The sequence below is a fragment of the Saccopteryx leptura genome, chromosome 1, assembly GCF_036850995.1.
Source record: "Saccopteryx leptura isolate mSacLep1 chromosome 1, mSacLep1_pri_phased_curated, whole genome shotgun sequence".
NCBI classification, from domain to species: Eukaryota; Metazoa; Chordata; class Mammalia; order Chiroptera; family Emballonuridae; genus Saccopteryx; species Saccopteryx leptura.
Genome location: NC_089503.1, coordinates 370,852,946 through 370,873,109, shown reverse-complemented (window position 1 = coordinate 370,873,109; position 20,164 = coordinate 370,852,946). Strand labels below are relative to the sequence as shown.

At 35.6% G+C, this 20,164-nt stretch overlaps 1 protein-coding gene across 1 annotated transcript; it reads right to left on the bottom strand.

The window, feature by feature from the left end:
* Positions 1-252: 252 nt before the first annotated feature.
* On the bottom strand, positions 253-4,764 carry DEFB113 (defensin beta 113). Its single transcript, XM_066360300.1, has 3 exons — positions 4,698-4,764; positions 3,845-4,032; positions 253-342 (listed from the first exon to the last, which is right to left on the bottom strand). The coding sequence occupies exons 1-3, from the start codon at positions 4,762-4,764 to the stop codon at positions 253-255; spliced, it is 345 nt and encodes a 114-aa protein (XP_066216397.1).
* Positions 4,765-20,164: the final 15,400 nt, after the last annotated feature.

Below are 20,164 nucleotides of genomic sequence, written 5' to 3'. Positions count from 1 at the left end.
GTTTCTGTTTCCGGTTCTCTCTGTCACTGCTTCTCATCTCTTACGTTGAGGGAAGAAAGGTACTATATTGTGAGCTTCTTTAAAGAGCAGCCCAATGGATGTGGTTAGAATCTGTACCCATCTATTTAACAAGTTATAATGAACTGAAGCCTTAAGTTGAATAGAGTTCAAGAATGAAGGCTGCCAAAAACCACAAGAGTGAGCTTAGAAGCTGATTCTTCAGCCCCAGTCTAGTATTGAGATGTCTGTAGCTCAGATCACCTGCTTCAGTTTCAGCTCATCTGAGATGGTGAGACAGGAGCTCCAAGCTGAAGCTTTTTCCTGGAATTCTTCCCATTCAATCTATGAAATAATAAAGGTTTTAAGCTGTTACTTATTAATTTGTTATGCAGAAATAGATAACTAATACAATATTCTGTCTTACAGTCTCAACCTTTTCATTGCTATGTTCAAAATATTTACATTTAATGAAATTATAATGTAGCTGTGTTTAAACCTGCCATTTTGTTGTTGTTGTTTTTTCCTATTTGGTCTTCCTGTGTTTGTTCCCTTTTCTTTTTCTTCTGATCTGTGTATTTTTATTATTATATTTAAATTACCCCATTGGTGCCATATATATATATTTTTTTTTCCTTGTCCTAGAGTTTATACCACAGGGCTTTAGCTTACACATATAATACAGGAGACTTCCAATCCTATACTTCTATTTCTCCCCTTTTTGTGATCTGGAAAATTGTTCTCATTCATTTCTTTCTGCAATTCAATAAACTGCACAATATATTATCACTCTTGTTTAAGGCAGTAAATTATCTTTCATAAAGATTAAAAATCGAGGAAAAGAATATTCCCATTTAGCCACAAATTTATAAATTTCATCTTAGTTTATTCCTTTGTGTAGATCTAATTTTTAATCTTGTATAATTTTTTTTCTACTGGAAAAGTTTTGTGTGTTTCTGCCAGAAAACACTGCTAAAAATACATTTTTAAAGGTTTCATTCGCTTGAAAGTGCCTTTATTTCACTTTTATCTTTGTGACCATTATTTCCACTGAGTAGAATTGTAGGTTGAGTGGAATTTTTTTCAATATTTAAACATGTTGATACATTGTCTTTTGTCTTACATCATTTCAGATGAGAAGGTTGCCTGTAATTTTTTCTTATAACAACATCATTGAGATTTACTCACGTACCAAACCATTAAGCTATTTAATGTGTACAATTCAATGAGTTTAACGTATTCACAGAGTTGTGTAAACATCACCATAATCAATTTTCGAATATTTTCAATTTCAAAAACCTGTACCCTGTAGCTATCACCCTTGACTCACCTCTTTTAAGCCCTAGAAAACCATGACTGTAAATTCAGTATCTATTTGTTTGCCTTGTCTTGATATTTCACACCAATGGAATAATAAACACCGTATGTGAAATTTGTAACTGGTTATTTTCACTTATCATATTTTCAAGTTTATCAATTTGTAGCATGAATTAGTACTTCATTACATTTTATTGCTCAATAATATTATTTTGTATAGGTGTACCGCACAACATTTATCAACCCATCAGTTTTTGGACATTTGGGTTGTTTCTCCCTTTTAGCTATTATAAAGAATGTCGCTATGAACATTTGTACAAGCTTATTTTTTAACATATGTTTTTATTTCTCCCACACATATGCCTAAATGTCAGATTGCAGAATGAAATAAAAACTCCATTCTTGACTTTTTCAGGTACTGTCAGGCTGCCTTCTGAACACTTGTTACTATCTCTTGTTTTAAACATAGGCCTCTTAGTGGTGGGAAGTGGTAACTCCTTGTGGTGTTGATTTGCATTTTCTTGATGGCTGCTGAGGTTAAATATCTTTGCATGCGCTTGTTGAACATTTTATATCTTCTTTGGAGAAATATATATCTAATTCTTTTGTTTATTTTATAACTGTCCTTTTTATTATTAAGTTGTATATATTCATTATGTATTCACGGCTACTGGTGTAGGGAGGCTGTGGGTTTCCAAGGTTATTGCAGTGCTGGGACGAGTTGGACAGTAACAGGGCAGATAAAATGCCACTAAGCTGGCTGTTCTTACTGAAATTCAGTATACATTTTTAAAATTAATGTTCCTTGGATTTTCACAAGTTTAAGGTTAATTTGCACAACTGTTAAAAACTGAATTTTTGTCAATTCTTCCCAATCTTTTGTTGATTTTTAAGAAGGGGTGGATTTTTGGAGTTCTTTATTTCATTCTTTCTCAAGTCCTATCTATGATTTATTATGTATTTTTTAAATTATTTTTTAAAACTTTTATAGTTGGAAATTATACACACACTGGTTAATATTGTTGTGCAACAAACTACCCTGAAACTCGATGGCTTTAAACACTATCTATTTCATTATGCCATTGATTCTGAGGGTCAAAATGAATGCAAAGCACCATGGGAATTGGTTTGCTCTTTCCTTCTATGTCTGGGAACTCAGCTGGGAAGACATGAAATCAGGGAGTAAATTCTCTCTAGCTAGCTGATGTTCCTTTCCTCCTTGGTAGAGTCTACTTTTCCTTAACATACTTTAAGTGCTATTTCTTGAGATTTTAGACTTATTTTTCTCTTCTCAATCTGTAGTCTTCCCTTGAGTAGTTTTATCTTATTGCTTCAGTTAATGGCTCCTCAAATTCATATTTGAAGCACATTTTTTTCCCTGACCTCCACCCATGTATAGAGCAGAGCAGTCTAAACTTAATGTGTCATAAATCTTCCTTTCAAATCTGCACCTTTCGCAAATTTTCTAATGAATGTTTGCATTGTTTGGCATGTATTTCTCAAGTAAGAAAACTAACTGGAGATTATCCTTTCCTCTTATATCTCTTTAGCTCCTTTATCCCAAGGCGCTAAACTTTTTTCACTTCTATGTCAGAATTCTGACCTAAGTTTTCATATTGTCCAAATCTGTACTATAGCTTTAGGTTAAAAAAAAAAATACACTCGGTGGAGAATTTTAAATTCTGAATGTCAATCATTTCATAAAAAAAGTTTAGATTAACATTCATTCAATATTATGATAAAATTAATGTGGAAAGTGAAAAATTGGAAACACAATAAGTTCAATGAAGACAGGGACAAAGACTGAAGCATTAAATACTGAATTAAAAAGTAAAGGAGTTAAATAAAATTCTTCAGGACCAAGAGAGAAGAGCCTTGGACTGGCTGTCTAAGTTCAGGATTGATTATGATAAATATCATATCTCTAAATAGTATTATTAGAAATGACTTTTATTGTTATCTTTGTACATTTCTGTATCCTTCCAAATTTTATTATTTTATCATAAGAAAAATACCTTTAAAGTGTTTTTAACTTGCTTTTGCTCTCATCACATTTTATTCCCTGTTGAGTTTTGTTTGATGTCTCTTTCTCACATTATCAATAGTCTGTTCTATGTTGTGGTTAAGATGTATATGACTTTGTATCCAAGACTCAAACACAGTTTGGCTGAAACTATGGAAAGGTACTATAAACCATGATTGAAGGCTGATACCATAAAGATCATATGAAAATAACCATGCTATTACACAGGGAAAATAAACAGGCCAGAGATGAGTAAAATATTAAGAATGGAGGACGTTGGTTATACGAGTGGGAGAGAACTATTTAATGAAGAGATTATTTATTACTCTTCTTTATTTTGCTTGTACTAACCCAACATTGAACTCACTAGCTGCCATGCAATAGTTTTATAATCCTGAAGGCCAGAGGACACCCATGAGAAAAGATTTATAGAAAGTAGAAAGTTTGTTTTTATTCATAGTATTGTTACAACGTAGTATTGTGTAGTGTAGTAGAACTAGAAATTACTTTTGTTTTGGAAGTGACAGCTGTAGTAGTTCTGTATTTAATGGTTGGTTTTATGTAGTCTCGTATGACACAGCAGGGCTCAATATTGCAGTAGTTATATACATATTCCCAGGTGTTGCATGTAGTCTTGCAAGCACCACGAACAAGGTAACATTGCATTGTTCTCTGTGTAATTTCTTTTGTTTTTTCTTTTGTTTTTCTCTTTGAACCTAAGAAAAAAGAGCCATAATCATAAATCCAAGTTTCCATAAATATATGGATAGAAAGACAGATAATATAGAGATAAGTAAATAAAGTTGTTTAAGTTTTAGAGTTAAGCCATTTTATTCCTGAAATCATGCCCAGGTAATTGGATTTAAAGTGTGATTCCATCCTCTGTAAATTGGTATAAGTATTTATTTATCCAACAGTATTTCCTTTGCCATTACCATTTTTTTTGGTAAATAAAATATCTTTAAATATCTAATCTGTGCATTCTTCCTCAAGAGAAAAGGATGTGGAAAGAAAATTATAGTCTCCATGTTTTGTATTCTGAATAACCATTCACTTCTAATACCATAAATACACAATCTATCCCATCACAGTTTACTGGCTAGTTAGTTATAGAAAAGTTAATGTTGACAACAGCTACAGTATCAGTTCATTATACTGCATGTAAAAAGAGGAAGCAGTAGAAAACACAGAAGGAGTCATAGTCTCATCAAACAAAAACACCAAGCAAGTTTTACTCATTTTTTCTCCCATGCAAATAAAGTGAATTGTATTATGAATTCATATGCTGTCTTCTAACAACCACTCATTTGCTTTATTTTTCTAGAGTAAAGCCCTCCCCACCTTTTCCATATTAACAAACTTTTATTACCTGATGGACCACAAGACACAGTGAAGACAAAAGTCAGGAAAATACAAAGTATCTTCATTGCTGACATAGTTACTAGACTGATGTTTAGGCAGAGCTCAAAATATCTGAGAGTTGTGCTATTTTTTTTTGGTAAAAAGAAAACCAACTCTGGTTTTTATAGTCTTCTCAGAGTGATTATTATTCTGATTAATGCCACCATTCAAGATTGAGAACATTCTGAAATAGCAACAAGCAGATTAGAGGATTTAGTTCTGTTCTGACCTTAATGAGCCAAATGTGAACTCATTTTCAGCTATACAAGCAATGAGTGAGATTAACATCTTATTAAATTCTTTACCTAAAAGCATATAATCAACATCATCGATATTTTGACCATGTGCTTTTTCAAGCCTACCTTACAGCCCAAGCAATGTTCTGAGCACTTTATATAGCTTAACAGGTTTAATTCTGATGACAATTTCTATGACATAGGAACTTTTTATTTTCCAGGTGAGGAAATTCTGGTACAGAGGGAAGGATTATGTAATTGCCTCAAATCGTACATCTAGTGATTGGTAGAGCTGAGATGGACTCTCATGTAATGTGATGCTAGAATCCAAACTCTCAACCTCTACCTTCTTCATGCAGAGCTGAGTAATGGGTGTCCATCAGGTGAAGTTATTCTCTGTACACATGGTCTGAGCCAGACACTGTTAATGAAATTTAACTTTTCTACAAACAGAAAATATTTCTACAACATAGTTCTGGTACTATTACATTGAAAATAAATTACCATAGTTATGCTATAGGGAAAATCAATATAATTCTTTACATACCGTGTAATGAATCAATCCTAGGGTTACCTCCTTCATAGGGGAAAGCAGAATGGGGGACCCTGGAAGAACCCTGGAATTACACACAGAGAAGTGATCTTGAGCTATGGCTCCTCTGTTTGCGTGCTGTATATTTGGGATAAATATTCATTAGCTAAACCTCAAGATTCTCTCCTTAAAAGCTAAACTGGTATGACCAACCATATTTAGAGGTTTATGGTAAAGCTTAAATAAATAACATATATGAAAAATAATTGATAAGTAATTGACATATAAACATAAACCATTTGGCTGGGTCTGAAAACCTCAAAGATGTATCTTTACAAGTTCATAATTTGTGTTCACTCTGTATCGTGAGGACAAATTTTTAAGGGGATTCTATACTCTGAGCCTTATAAGTAATCTAGTCGTCTTGTTACTTCTCTGCCTTATTTTTTATCTCAAAGTTGCCTATATACTTATAGCCAAATCATGAAAAAAATTTTTTCACAATATATCTTCCTAAAAACTGCTGGTGATTTAATAAGACCTATTGCACATAAGTAGAGCAAATAACAAGTGTGAAGATTAAAAGGCTGGGCATTATCATAGTGATGGCATGGATAAGAAGGTGATGTAGGAAAGAATAGTTCATTTTTGCCTCAATGAATCTGGGTCCATTTCATCTATTTAAAATAAGCCATTCCTATCAAGTTGAAATATCATCTAAAGTCTTATTAATTGCATGACCTTTTCTTTCTTTGCTTAAGTATGTAATTGGGACTAGTGACATGTGAATTGCACAGAATATATTTCTATACAATAGCCTATTCTAAGTGCCAGTAGTAATGTCCATTCCATCCATAGATAAAGGAATAGGATTCTACTCCTACAGTGAAAAGATGGTTAAGGAAAATCACACAGCTGATGATGCTCGGATAAAAGCAAAGAAAACTGCAAGTGAGGACATCAAGAAGTAATATGGAAATATCTTAAATAACAGTTTTATTATTTTTTGTCAGGTATTATTTAATATTTTATTAATATTTTAAAACTCCTTCTTATAATCTAGTTTTGTGTACCTCTTTTATTGTTCTTATTTAAGTATTAAATGCATAAAATAATAAACTACCTTTTGGTATATCATTTTTTATAAAATTTTAAAATGGTCATTAGGGCAGAGAACTGGTTGTTAAATTATTTGAATCCCACCACTGACTTACTATAAGGCCATAATATCCAAATAGCATGGTGCTGGCATAAAAACTAACATATAGAAATATAAAGATATGACTTTATAGTCAATTAATATTTGACAAAGGAGATGAAAATATACAGTGGGATAAAGACAGTCTATTTAGTAAATGGTGTTGGGAAAATTGGACAGATACATGCAAAAAATAAATCTAGACCACCTTCTTTTACGATACACTAGATTAAATGCAAAAATAGATTAAAGACTTAAACGTTAGACTTGAAACCATAAAAACTCTAGAAGAAAACATAGGCAATAAAATCTTTAACATTACTTGTAGCAATATTTTTTCTGTCATATCATCTCAGGCAAGGGAAACAAAAAAAATTTAACAAATGGGACTGCATCAGACTAAAAAAGTTTTTTCACAACAAAGAAAACCATCAATAAAATAAAGACACCCCACTGAATGGGAGGCCATATTTGCCAGTACATCTGATAAGAGCTTAATATTCAAAATTTATAAGAAACTCATAAAACTTAAAACCAAAAAAAACACCAATAACACAATTAAGAAATGGGCAAAGGACTTGAATAGACACTTCTCCTGAACAGACATGCCAATGGCCAATAAATATATTATAAAATGTCCAACTTCACTAATCATCAGAGAGAAGCAAATTAAAGCCACAATGTGATATCACCTCACACATGTCAGAATGGTTATCATCAATAAATCAACGAACAACAACTGTTGGCGAGGATGTGGAGGAAAGGGAATGTTTGTGCACTGACTGAGGGAATACAGATTGGTGCAGCCACTGTGGAAAGCAGTAAGGAGTTACCTCAAACAATTAAAAATGGAACTACCTTTGACCTAGTAATTTCTCATCTGGGAATATATCCAAAGAAACCCAAAAACACTGCTTCAAAAGACTGTATGCTTCCCTATGTTCATTACAGTGTTATTTACAATGCCAAGCTATGGAAGCTGCCCAAGTACCCACCATGAGATGAGTGGATAAAAAGCTGTGGTACATTTAAAAAATGAAATATTACACAACCACGAAAAAGAAGGAAATCTTACCTGTGTGACAGCATGGATGGACCTGGAGAGCATTATGCTAAGTGAAATAAGCCTGTCAGAAAGAAAGTACCACATGACTTTATTTATTTGTGGAATATAATGCACAAAATAAACTAAGAAAATAGAAACAGGTTCATAAACTGGCAGCTGTCAGAGGGAAAACCCCTCAAAAGTGGCCCATAGACTTTCAGAAATGAAGAAACACAATTTATAAAGTATTTCAAAAGTCCATTTAACACAGTTCCCTACTTCTAAACATCCATTTCTTTGACTAATTATCTCCATCTAATACCCCCTGACTAGACTAAGTAGCTTTGGAATATAGAATGAGCCTGTTCTTGGACATTAGAAAAACCTGGAGTTGAGCTTTAGGCATACTATCAAAGTGGTCTGGTAAGGATCTGGTTTCCTAGCCTGACCAGGCGGTGGTGCAGGGGCTAGAGCATCGGACTGGGACGCAGAGGACCCACCCAGGTTTGAAACCCCGAGGTCATTGGCTTGAGCGCAGGCTCATTTGGTCTGAGCAAGGTTTACCGGCTTGAGCCCAAGGTCATTGGCTTGAACAAGGGGTGACTCGGTCTGCTGTAGCCTCCCCCCACCCCCTGGCCAAGGCACAGATGAGAAAGCAATCAATGAACAACTAGGGTGCCATAACAAAGAATTGATGCTTCTCATCTCTCTCTCTTCCTGTCTGTCTGTCCGTATCTGTTCCTCTCTCTGTCTCTGTCTGTCTCTATCACACACACAAAAAAATCTGATTTCCTTATCTATAAAATAGTGATTTTGATAATAAACTTATTAGGCTATACTACATATTAAATGAGATAACACATGAAACTGACAATGAAGACACTCATTAATAACTTAAAAAATTATGGAGTTCTAAAATAAAATACTGTACTGAGTTCTTACTATGTGTGGGCACATCTCAAGAATCTAGGACAAAGCAGGAGGCAAGGTAGTCTGGTCATAATCATGCTTGAATCTTAATTTTTGGAAATACAGAGCTCTTCATAAAATTCAATAGAATGTTAGGAAAGAGAATGACTATTAAGAGATGATCAAGAATGATGTCTACCATCCTAAGAAGGGGATGACGGACCAGAGGTGTCTCATGTAGAGAGACATAACTTTTCTTGAGCAGTAAAATGTGTGAGGAGCAAAGAGCCAGGCTGTGAGCTGACACAGTGGTAGAGAGGAGTTAGGTTGTGTTAGAGGTTCCATCTCACTGGGCTTTTTCTGTCTTGGTGAAGTGGTGGATTTCGTTATGTTTGCTAGAACCTATTTGAGAGTTAATGAATTCCCTCTAGCTACTGGTAGGAGAACTGTCTGGAAGGGAGTGGAGGAGTAGAGTCCAGAAAGGAGGTAATTTTGGAGACCACTACCGTGATCTAGGTGGAGGGAAGAGATAGTGGCTTAGATAAGGTGTGTCTTTGAGCTGACTATTGATTGTTCTCCTTACTGCTTACACTTCCTCCCCATGGCTTTGCTAGTTCTCACGTTGATTCTGTCTAAACTCCTTCCTCTCAGATCTGACCACAGATGAGGAGAACCTGTCCCTGATTTATTGCTAGATCTTTGATCACTGATATGTGTCTGTTCTCTCCTACCTTATTCCTGTCAACCTTGGTTTGGACTTTATGTGCTTTCTCAAGGAACACTCTGAAAATGACATACTGAGCCACATGGGAGTTTAGAGCAGAGTTTCTCTTTTATCTCACGATGCCTGTGCACTTTAGGGGACATTCACATCCCTCAGTAATGTTGCCATCTAATGCACAGAAAATAAAATCAGAAACTCCCACAGGGGAAATGTCAGGTTAGCTGACAGATGAATATATATGCTTGTGAGAGGAAAGGAGGACAAGAAAAGAGAGGAAGCAGGAGGGAGAGAAAAGACATTAATAAATGGACACAGTTCTGATGTGTTTCTAGAACAGTTTTTCTTGTGAGTTACCTGGGTTTTCCTTAACATGGATTCCAGTTTGTTAGGTATGGGTCAGGGCAGAAAGGCTCCATTTCTTATAAGATCTCTTGCAGTATAAATGCTCTTCTTCTGCGGAGTTCACTGTGAGTATCAGGGCCCCTGCATACACCTCAGTGGGCATTTACTGTATCATTATATGGAGATGGGCCCCCCAACAATGTGGTGATAACAATAGAGTATAGGCACATTGCTGCAATGACAATTGTTCTTTCACCCATCATCAATGTATATTTACATTGTGGTGGAAGTTGGATTCAAAGGTTGAAATATGGCCGTGGCCAGTGTGCTCAGTGGTAGAGCATCAGCTGGGCCTGTGGACGTCCTGGGTTCAATTCCTGGTCAGAGCACACAGAAAATGAGAGCATCTATTTTGTCACTACTCCCCCCTCCCTTTTCCTTCTCTCTCTCTCTCTCTCTTTCTCTCTCTCTTCCTTTTCTGCAGCCATGGCTCTATTGGAGCAAGTTGACTCTGGGTGCTGAGGATGACTCTGTGGCCTCCCCTTCAGGCACAAAGAAGAGCTTGCTTGCTGAGCAAAGGAGCAATGTCCCAGATGGGTAGAGCATCTGCCCCTAGTGGACCTGCCAGGTGGGTCCAGTTGGGGTACATATGGGAGTCTCTCTGTCTCCCCTTTTCTTACTGAATAATAAAAAAAAAGCTGAAATATAAACATGGATTGTCATCACATAGTTTTCAGGAAACTGAATTCTTCAGTATACTCTCTCTTCCAGTCAGTGAGGTGAGTAGCAGTTCAGAGGGGGGAAAATTCAATTAGGGAATGATACAAATCTCTCTCTCTTTTTCTCCTCCCTCTAACATACAAAGGAAAACATTTTAACAGAGTATGTATTAAAGAAGAGATATCACCAGTAAAAATAAATTTGTAATGTAAATTTAGGTTTTTATTTCAGGCTAGAATTAAAGATATAAAAAGATAAAGAATTACTATTTTGCCCAGAATCTCAAGGCCAGCAGTCACTCCTTCCAAACTTTCAATCTTAATGTTCTTTATCACAAGTTTAATCATGTCCTGCTGAATTAATTCTGGATTTCTTTTTATCCACACAACTTTATTTACTTGGATTATACACAGTAATCTGGACAAAACTTCAAAACTGAACCCATGTAACTTTCAATAAAATATTTCAATAGATATGTTACTTATAGATATGCGTGCCAAAAAAAAGGGGAATATGTTAGCTATAACAATTTCCATGGCTGATGAGATTTTTTTAAAGTACGAAACAATGAGATTAAATAGGTGAGGCCCTCTAAACTTTTGGATGAAAGACGTACCCATATTTATAGTTCACCTGTGCGGTTCATAGTTTTGTTTACACAATTATAGAAGATTATAAAATCTGTGGCTTACTGAGAAAGGACTACAGCTGAAATACTTCACCAACACACTTAAGAATAAATAAAAGAGAACCTTCATGTTGCCAACCCAGGCTTAGTAGGGGAAAAATTATTTCTAATGATTCCCTGGCAGTTAATGGTAGTGGTTTCAAGTTTTGATCTCTGAATCTTCAGTTTTCATTAAAAAAATTTTATTACCCTTATTTTTAAAGTACCACCCCAGCTTCCAGTTATTTGTGGAAATATAATAAAAACCACGTGGGTGAAAGTTATTGAACAACTTGTCTCTGAGACGCATTCTACTATGAAACTCACGGCTCACAAGTCTCTCTACTCCCCTGCAGGGCCTTGCTGTGGCTGCTGTGTTCCGCTTGATGGCCAGTATGTTCTCCTTTGAAGTGGCCACTATTTCCCACCTCTCTGCTGTCTGATCAGGGCTCTGCTTTCTATTGCGCTCTTGGTGATTTTGCACTTTTCAACTTTTCTTAGCGGGGGTCCCTTCTTCTCCACACTTCCATTGTTACCATTGCTGTTCTAACTTTGGATCCTCTTTCTTGACCAATTTAATGGCTCATTTTTCAAGGTTTACAAATGAGATATTTATGCTCTCTGAACTCCCTCCACATTCTGAGAGTGATAGCTGTGTTTCATGTCGTATCAGAAAGTGTTATTTCTAATCCTCTGCCTTGCATGGAACTGGAATCATGTCTCTTGCAACCTGTGTGTAAAACCTCGTCCTCGGCTGGGTTTGGTGGTACTGTTCTAACTCTGACCCACACTGGACTGCCTCACCTCTTGCTTACAACATTTCTAGTTTTTGGATTCTTCTTTTGTCCAGTATGTAAGGCTACCTCATTAAAAAAATTAATAACTGCCTGACCAGGAGGTGGTGCAGTGGATAGAGTGTCGGATTGGGATGTGGAGGACCCAGGTTCGAGATCCCAAGGTCTCTAGCTTGAGCGTGGGCTCATCTGGACAAAAGGTCGCTGGCTCGAGCAAGGGGTTACTCGGTCTGCTGTAGCCCCACGGTCAAGGCACATATGAGAAAGCAATCAATGGACAACTAAGGAGCCGCAACGAAAAACTAATGATTGATGCTTCTCATCTCTCTCTGTTCCTGTCTGTCTGTCCCTATCTATCCCTCTCTCTGACTCTCTCTGTCTCTGTAAAAAAAAAAAATAAAAAAAAAAAAATAACAATTAAGAAATGCTTTTTATCTAAAACTTCTGATCTTCATAGCACTAAGGAAGTTTTATTATCTCTCTCTGACTGCTACATTATCAGACTAGATATCTCTGAGTCTTTTGTTTTTGTTTTTGAAATATGATTTTGCTTAATGATATGAAGTCTCAAGCATAAATGTGGGAAAATCTATTTAAAAACAGGATATAAACACAAAATAATCTGAGAAAGATAAGGGGTAAAAATGTGGCATTTTCTAATTATCTGATACTTTAACTGGAAGTCAAAACAGTAATAAACAATATTCTTTCCTGAGTTTGTTTTATTTAATAACTAAATGTTATCACCTAAATAATTTGCATCCAAACACTGAAAGATAATGTGACTTGGCCTTTGAACTGGTGTCTTCTAGCTCCGAGTATATGATGCCTAATGCATTTGCTCAGAATTGAATAAACATCTAATCCGTGCAGGCTGTCTGCTGAGACATGCACATATACCCAAACACACATAAACATTGAGAAATATCATCAAAAGTTTTTCTCTATTCTGGTCTAAATTATTATTTCCAATGAAGAGTGAATCATTCCATATAGACCAAGAAAAAAAGATGTTAAGTCTGAAAAAACGTCAAATGTGAATTCAACAAAAGCTGATTTTGAGAAGCTGTTTTCTTTCCCTGGCTGCTCACTTGTGCTGGTCCATCTCTAGCCCATTATCCTCTGTCTCACAACCAGTTACCTGTATCTTTCGTGCACATGTAGCATCATATCAGCCCCAACCTGATTTGACAGAAACTTTGAACTCGTATGTTCAACACTGATTGAAATATCTTTCTTTTTCTCAAAATATATAGTACAAAAATGCAAATCTTTAGTAGAATAAAGATATGCCATCATATTAAAAAAAAACCCACAAATATTATGTCCAATGACAAGTAGGTGATTAAAATCTAATTTAACATAAGTATTACTATTTGCACTGTTTGATATATGCGAGGCCTTGGGCTATAAACTAGAAAACTAGGTATTGCTACCTCAATTTTATGTATAAGAGAAACAAAACTAAACTAGTAAATAAATAAATAAATAATTGAATAAATAAGACTCAATAGCCCTGAACCATCTGACTTCAATCAGTATGATATTAAGACCTATGTCTCAAACACTTTGCCTAGTGTCTTCTCTACCAATACATCCACAACAAGACCAAGTTAATCAAAACACGAAGGAGAGCATGTAAAAGAAGTAAAGTCACGTGAGACAAAAACTAATCATGCCTATCAAATAACTCTTTAGGGGAAAGTCACTCTCCAAGAATATGTGTATGGTCATGTGAATATTGCTACTTCTAGGTAGGAGTAAATTTCGTTTGGGTATGAAACATCAGGACTTCAGTTTCATGCTGCTTTACATTCAACCCCTTCCTCTAATTCCAAGTGTTCTTATGCTTTGCTCAGAAGATTTTTTTTCAGAGAGAGAGAGAGAGTCAGAGAGAGGGATAGACAGGGACAGACAGACAGGAATGGAGAGATGAGAAGCACCAATCATTAGTTTTTTCGTTGCACATTGCAACATCTTAGTTGTTCATTGATTGCTTTTTCATATGTGCCTTGACCGCAGGCCTTCAGCAGACTGAGTAACCCCTTGCTCAAGCCAGCGACCTTGGGTCCAACCTGATGAGCTTTTGCTGAAACCAGATGAGCCCGCACTCAAGCTGGCGACCTCGGGGTCTCAAACCTGGGTCTTCAGCATCCCAGTCTGACACTCTATCCACTGTGCCACTGCCTGGTCAGAAGGAAACTTCTTATAACATAGCTTTCCATGTAAATAAATGGTCCACAGGGAAGGGAAAATATGCACTGGTCATGCCAATACATACGGTTAATATGCTCAATAATACCATTTCTAATCATTGTTATGACATTGGCTTCCTGTATCAAACAGGCTCAAAGTGTCAGTGAGTATCTATACCTGTTACTCATCATGGCATGGAAAAAATGAACTTTGAAGTCAACCAACAGTTCAAAGAGAATCATGGGGAAGCTGTGTAAGACAATGGTTGCTTTTGAAGATCCCTGTGGAATCCACCTGCAGGCCTTCGTGACAATAGCTCCAACTTGGCAGCCAAAGGCAGAGCATTAGTAAAAGATTGATGTGGGTCTATGTTTTGCCTTTTGAGGCAGTGAAGTGCCTTTGGTTACCATACATCTTGTCTAGGGTGTTATTAAGAAAAATCAGCAAGGGTAAAGAAGGAGAAAGTAGAGATAAAAAGAGAGGAGTCTTTGAGAGTCATGGCCACTGAGTTGCTACCAGGAAGAATAAGAGATACTAGTTTTCTTTACTTTTTTTAAAAAATGTTATTTTTCAATTACAGTTTACTTTTTCTTCTACAATATTTAAAGAAATTTATTATTAGTAAAATTTGACCTGAACCTAGGCAGTCTTATGAATTTATAGCTGTATATGTATGTATGTAAAGAAGTGGAGGGTAGAAGTGAGTGCGTTTTATCCTCTTACCCCCTTCTCATGACAAAAAATAATATTTTTATTTTGTCTCAAATACAAATATATAAAATATATTACTACATATCAAATTATATATTAGCTTGTGCTACATCCTTTAGAACACTTAATCCAACCTCTTCTTTGTTTTTTTACATATTAGGTCCCAAGTTTCTAAAATAGATTATTTAAAAGTAAAAATGTAAGTATTTCCTCTAGAAGTGATTTCAAAAATGGAATCACAAATCATAAAAAAAAAAGTAGAACTCCTAAGACAATAAAAGGATCAGTTGTTGCCATAGGAAGAAAGGATGAAAAGGCAGAGCACCAGGGATTTTTAGGGCAGTAGAACTATTCTGTATGGTATTATAATGGTAGGTACATGCCATTATACATTTGTAAAAAATCACAGGATGGACAACACCAAGACTACACCTTAATGTAAACTATGGATTTTTTATTTGAATTTCATTAATTAAGTAAAAAATCAAGGAAAAAATTGTATTGAGTGATATATAATATTTTAAACATTATTTGCACTTAACAAAGAATTTTTTATTTCTTATATATTCTTTTTTCTTTATGTACATAATGTATAGAAAATTAAGATTCCCAGGTTATTTTTTTTTCAAAATTTGAGGTTAAAATACTTCTCATGAAGTAAAATCCATTTCTATATAAGAAAATGCTACTAAACATTTAATAAAAAATATATCAATTTAACATAAATTCTCTCAGAATATAAAGAATATTTGATATATAAACAAAAATATGTTATGATCAAATGAGGATTACCAGAAATATAGATTAATTTACCACTTGAAAAAAAACCATAATTCACCAGATAGACTGAATAAAAAAGAAATATAGAAGATCATTATGATAGATGCTAATCTTTTTTCACAAAATATAATTGTCTAACAAAATGTCTCACAAAATTACAAATAGAAGTATTTGCTCAGGTTAATAAGAGCACCTCAAATAAAACAACAGTTAACATCACATTGGGTGGTAAAAGCCTCATTCTCTCTGAGATGAGGAACCAGGGAAACATGTCTGCTTTCACCCTTTGTGTTCAGCATTGTACTAAAGGATTCTAGTAAGGAAAATAAGAAAAGAAAAGGTATTCAGATTGGAACAGAAAAAGAACTATGTTTATTTGCCAGTTACATGATGAAATATTTAGAGAATCCTATGGTATTTATAAGAAAGTTACTAAAAACAAATAATTGAGTTTAGTAAATTTGTATGACACAAAATTAACATGAAAAAAATACAATTGTACTTTTATATGATAGAAACTCAGAAAAATTTTAAATAAAACATTATTAAAATAGCATCAGAAATATGAAAAAAGGGTAAATTTGATAAATTGTGTTAAGATTTATACCATGAAAACATTGCTCAGAGAAATTTGAAAAGACCTAAATAAATGGAATGTTATACCACGTTCATGAACTGGAAGATTCAACATATCTAAGATATCAATTCTTCCCAAATTGATTTATAGATTCAATACAATACCATATACAATCTTAAAAGGATTGAATGTTGGCATGTATATGGAGGAATTGTGATGCCCTTTCCTAATAGTGGGTACATAAAATCTTACAAACACTTGGAAAAGAGTTGATAGTTTCCTTAAAAAGTTAAATGTATAACTATTTTATTCATACATATTTACCAGAGATAAATAAAAGCAAACATGTGTTCACATAAGAACTTTACAGGAATGTTCACAGTCCTTTCATTGAAATAGCCAATATCTGGAAGCCACCTAGATTTTCATTAAGAGATAAATGGACAAATAAATTGTGGTGTATTCATACAATAAATTATTCTTCAGCAACAGAAAGGAATAAAATATTGATACAACAGTATAGATAAACCTCCAAATGAGCCTGACCTGTGGTGGCACAGTGGAAAAAGCGTCAACCTGGAAACGCTGAGGTTGCCAGTTCAAAACCCTGGGCTTGCCTGATCAAGGCACATATGGGAGTTGATGCTTCGTGCTCCTCCCCCTTCTCTCTCTCTCTCTCTCTCCTTTCTATAATGAATAAATTTTTAAAAATCTTAAAAAAAACCCCTCAAAATGACTATAAGTAAAAAAAATCAAATTTTAAAAACATTCACTGTTTGACACTAATATAAAATAATAAGCAATTCAATCACTTGTTGTCAGGGGAGTTGAGGAGACAAGAAGGAATGGGAGGGATGGAATGAAAAGGGAAAACACACAAAAACAACACTCATGGATGACTGGCATGTTCACTAACTTGATTTGGTGATGGTTTCATGGGTACACAATAAAGCAAAACATCAAACTTTATTATTGAAACATGGGCATTTTATATAATGTTAAATATATCTCAATAAAAATGGTTAAAAATTATATAAAAAAACACATGAAAACTTAAATTTTTAGTGTAGCCAAAAATAATTTACTACCGCTAAGACTTTTAAGTAAAAACCATCTACACCCAAAATTCCAATGAGTTAATTATTACTGAGAGTTAACAAATGAAACACTGGCCATAAAAAAGAAGCAAATCTTGTTTTTTTGCGACAGCATGGATGAACGTGGATAGTTTTATGCAACGTGAAACAAGCCAGCACTGAATGAGAATGGGAGAGGAGGTTGATCAGTGGACTACCTTGAGCATTTGGAGTTATCCCTGAGTTTACAAATGCATGTCTCTGTGGCTAGGCCATCACTGTTTGATAATTGGCATCCACTGGAGATAGATTCTTAGCCTCCCACAGAGACAGAGATTTCAAAGGGATGGTTCTCAGGTCCTTGAGAAAAACATTTCTTGTCTTGTAGAACTGACAAGAGGAGGGGAGAAGAACTTTCATATTTTTCAAAGGAACAGAAGAAGAATTTATAATTGCAAGTTTTCCAAAATAAATTCAGTTTTAAAAACGTGAAGTCACCCTGGCCGGTTGCCTCAGTGGTAGAGCGTCGGCCTGGCGTGCAGAAGTCCCAGGTTTGATTCCCGGCCAGGCCACACAGGAGAAGCGCCCATCTGCTTCTCCACCCCTCCCCCTCTCCTTCCTCTCTGTCTCTCTCTTCCCCTCCCGCAGCCAAGGCTCCATTGGAGCAAGGATGGCCCGGGCACTGGGGATGGCTCCTTGGCCTCTGCCCCAGGCGCTGGGGTGGCTCTGGTCGCAACAGAGCGACGCCCGGGAGGGGCAGAGCATCGCCCCCTGGTGGGCAGAGCGTCGCCCCTGGTGGGCGTGCCGGGCGGATCCCAGTCGGGCGCATGCGGGAGTCTGTCTGACTCTCTCTCCCCGTTTCCAACTTCAGAAAAATACAAAAAACAACAACAACAACAAAAAAAAAAAAACACATGAAGTCAAGGGCTTGTAGTTATGAAGAAATCTCAATGATGTTCAGTCAAAGCTAGGGGAACATTCAGGCTCTGTTGAGCATATTTCTTTACTTGGCCATTATATCATTCATGGAATCAGCAGGAAAATCAAGACTGTAAATACAACATGACAATATTTTGTGTTCAAAGTACATGTGAGAATTGAAGAAAAGTAGCTATTAGCACTTGTCTTTTTATGACTTCTCAATGTTTTGAATCTTAAAATTCCTATGAGAAAGTAGGAGAGTGAGGGGGAGGGGAAGAGTTGGGGAGAGGGAGACAGAACATTATTAGTAAAAGTATTTCCACAAACAGAAAATTTAAAACCTTTTATAGCCAGTTTTACTTCATAGAATTTTCCATGTGCAATTAAAATGAGCTTCTATTCAGGAATTTTAATTCTCTAGAACACTACAAAATGAGCAATAAGATCAACTAAAAAAATAGAAAAAAGACACACTGAGTTTATTTTTACTTAATTTAGGTCAACTGACAAACCAATATGCTAGAACAAATTCTAATTTCTTTATCTAAAAGATTATTTTCAGTCTCCCCCCCCCCCCCCAGAAAGAAATCTTCTCCAACAGAAAGAAATATGTTACTTGGCACCTTTTTTTCTCCTACTTGAGTATGTTTTGTCAGTAATGCCAATGAATCTCAAAAACTTTGGTTGAAATTCACTAAAAAATTAAGGGGCCATGAGTTTGCTTTAGAATACAACAGGTAAGATTAATTTTAGGTAGTAGTTAGCATATCTTTTAGTGCATAATAATCATGTAGGGAATTCCATCTCAAATGTTATTGATTCAATAAATCTGAACCCCAAGAATTTTCATCTCTACAAGCTCTCAGGTAGTGCAAAGACTGATGCTTCAGGAATCCCATTTTGCTCCTGGAAACTTCACTGATTTTTTTTATATAAGTTAGCAAATGATTTCTGTAGAGGGCAAATAGGTCAGCCTTTACTGACCAAGATGCAAAATTAAGAATATTATGTACAGACTTAACTAAAAGAAAAAAAAACAAAACAGTGTTTCATGAATTTTTAATTGATAAAAATACAATGAATAATACTACTGGTTGTGCAAGTCCTAAATAGTTAGGACCAGAACACCTATTATTGAGCTTCCTTGTGGGATTTTGTTTGAATGAAGGACTGCATGGATAAAATAAGCTTTTTTTTTTAAGACCTTGTTATTTATCCCTTTTCTGTGTGTACCATGAAGACCATTTAATATTCCTAATGAGAATACCATTAAACTGAGTCATCTCAAATGGCATCTCACAGGAATTAGTTAAATTCATACATTAAATCATTAGGCAAGAGGAGATTGAAAGGTTTCATCTATGAAAGGGGAGAAGACATGCGTTTTCTTTTAGGAAAGATTTAAGTCCTGACCATGCAGTGGCACAGTGGATAGAGCATCAAACTGGGACACAAAGGACCCAGGTTCGAAATCCCAAGGTCTCCAGCCTGAGTGTGGGCTCATCAGGTTTGAGTAAGGCTCACCAGCTTGAGTCTAAGGTTGCTGGCTTTAGCAGGGAGTCACTGGCTTGGCTGGAACCCTCTGGTCAAGGCACGAATGAGAAAGCAATCAATGAACAACTAAGGTGCCGCAGCAAAGAATTGACGCTTCTCATCTCTCTTCCTTCCTGTCTGTCTGTCCCTCTTTTTGTCTCTCTCTGTCTCTGTCACACACAAAAAAGAAAAAATTAAGCTACACACACATATGTGTGTGTGTGTGTGTGTGTGTGTGTACTGATTATCATATTAAAGATGGCAATCCAGTCACGTACATATATTGAGAGAATAAGCTGTGCAACTCAGATGAGCAGCATGAGTGTCTGGGTAGAAAAATGGCCACAATGAGGTTATAAGAGCAATTTAGAGTCTGTTCCCTTGCTTAAACAGTATGTTCATCCACCTGAAATACAAAGAAAGTGATCAGTCAATGAACAGACAGAATAGATACTGTAAATTATT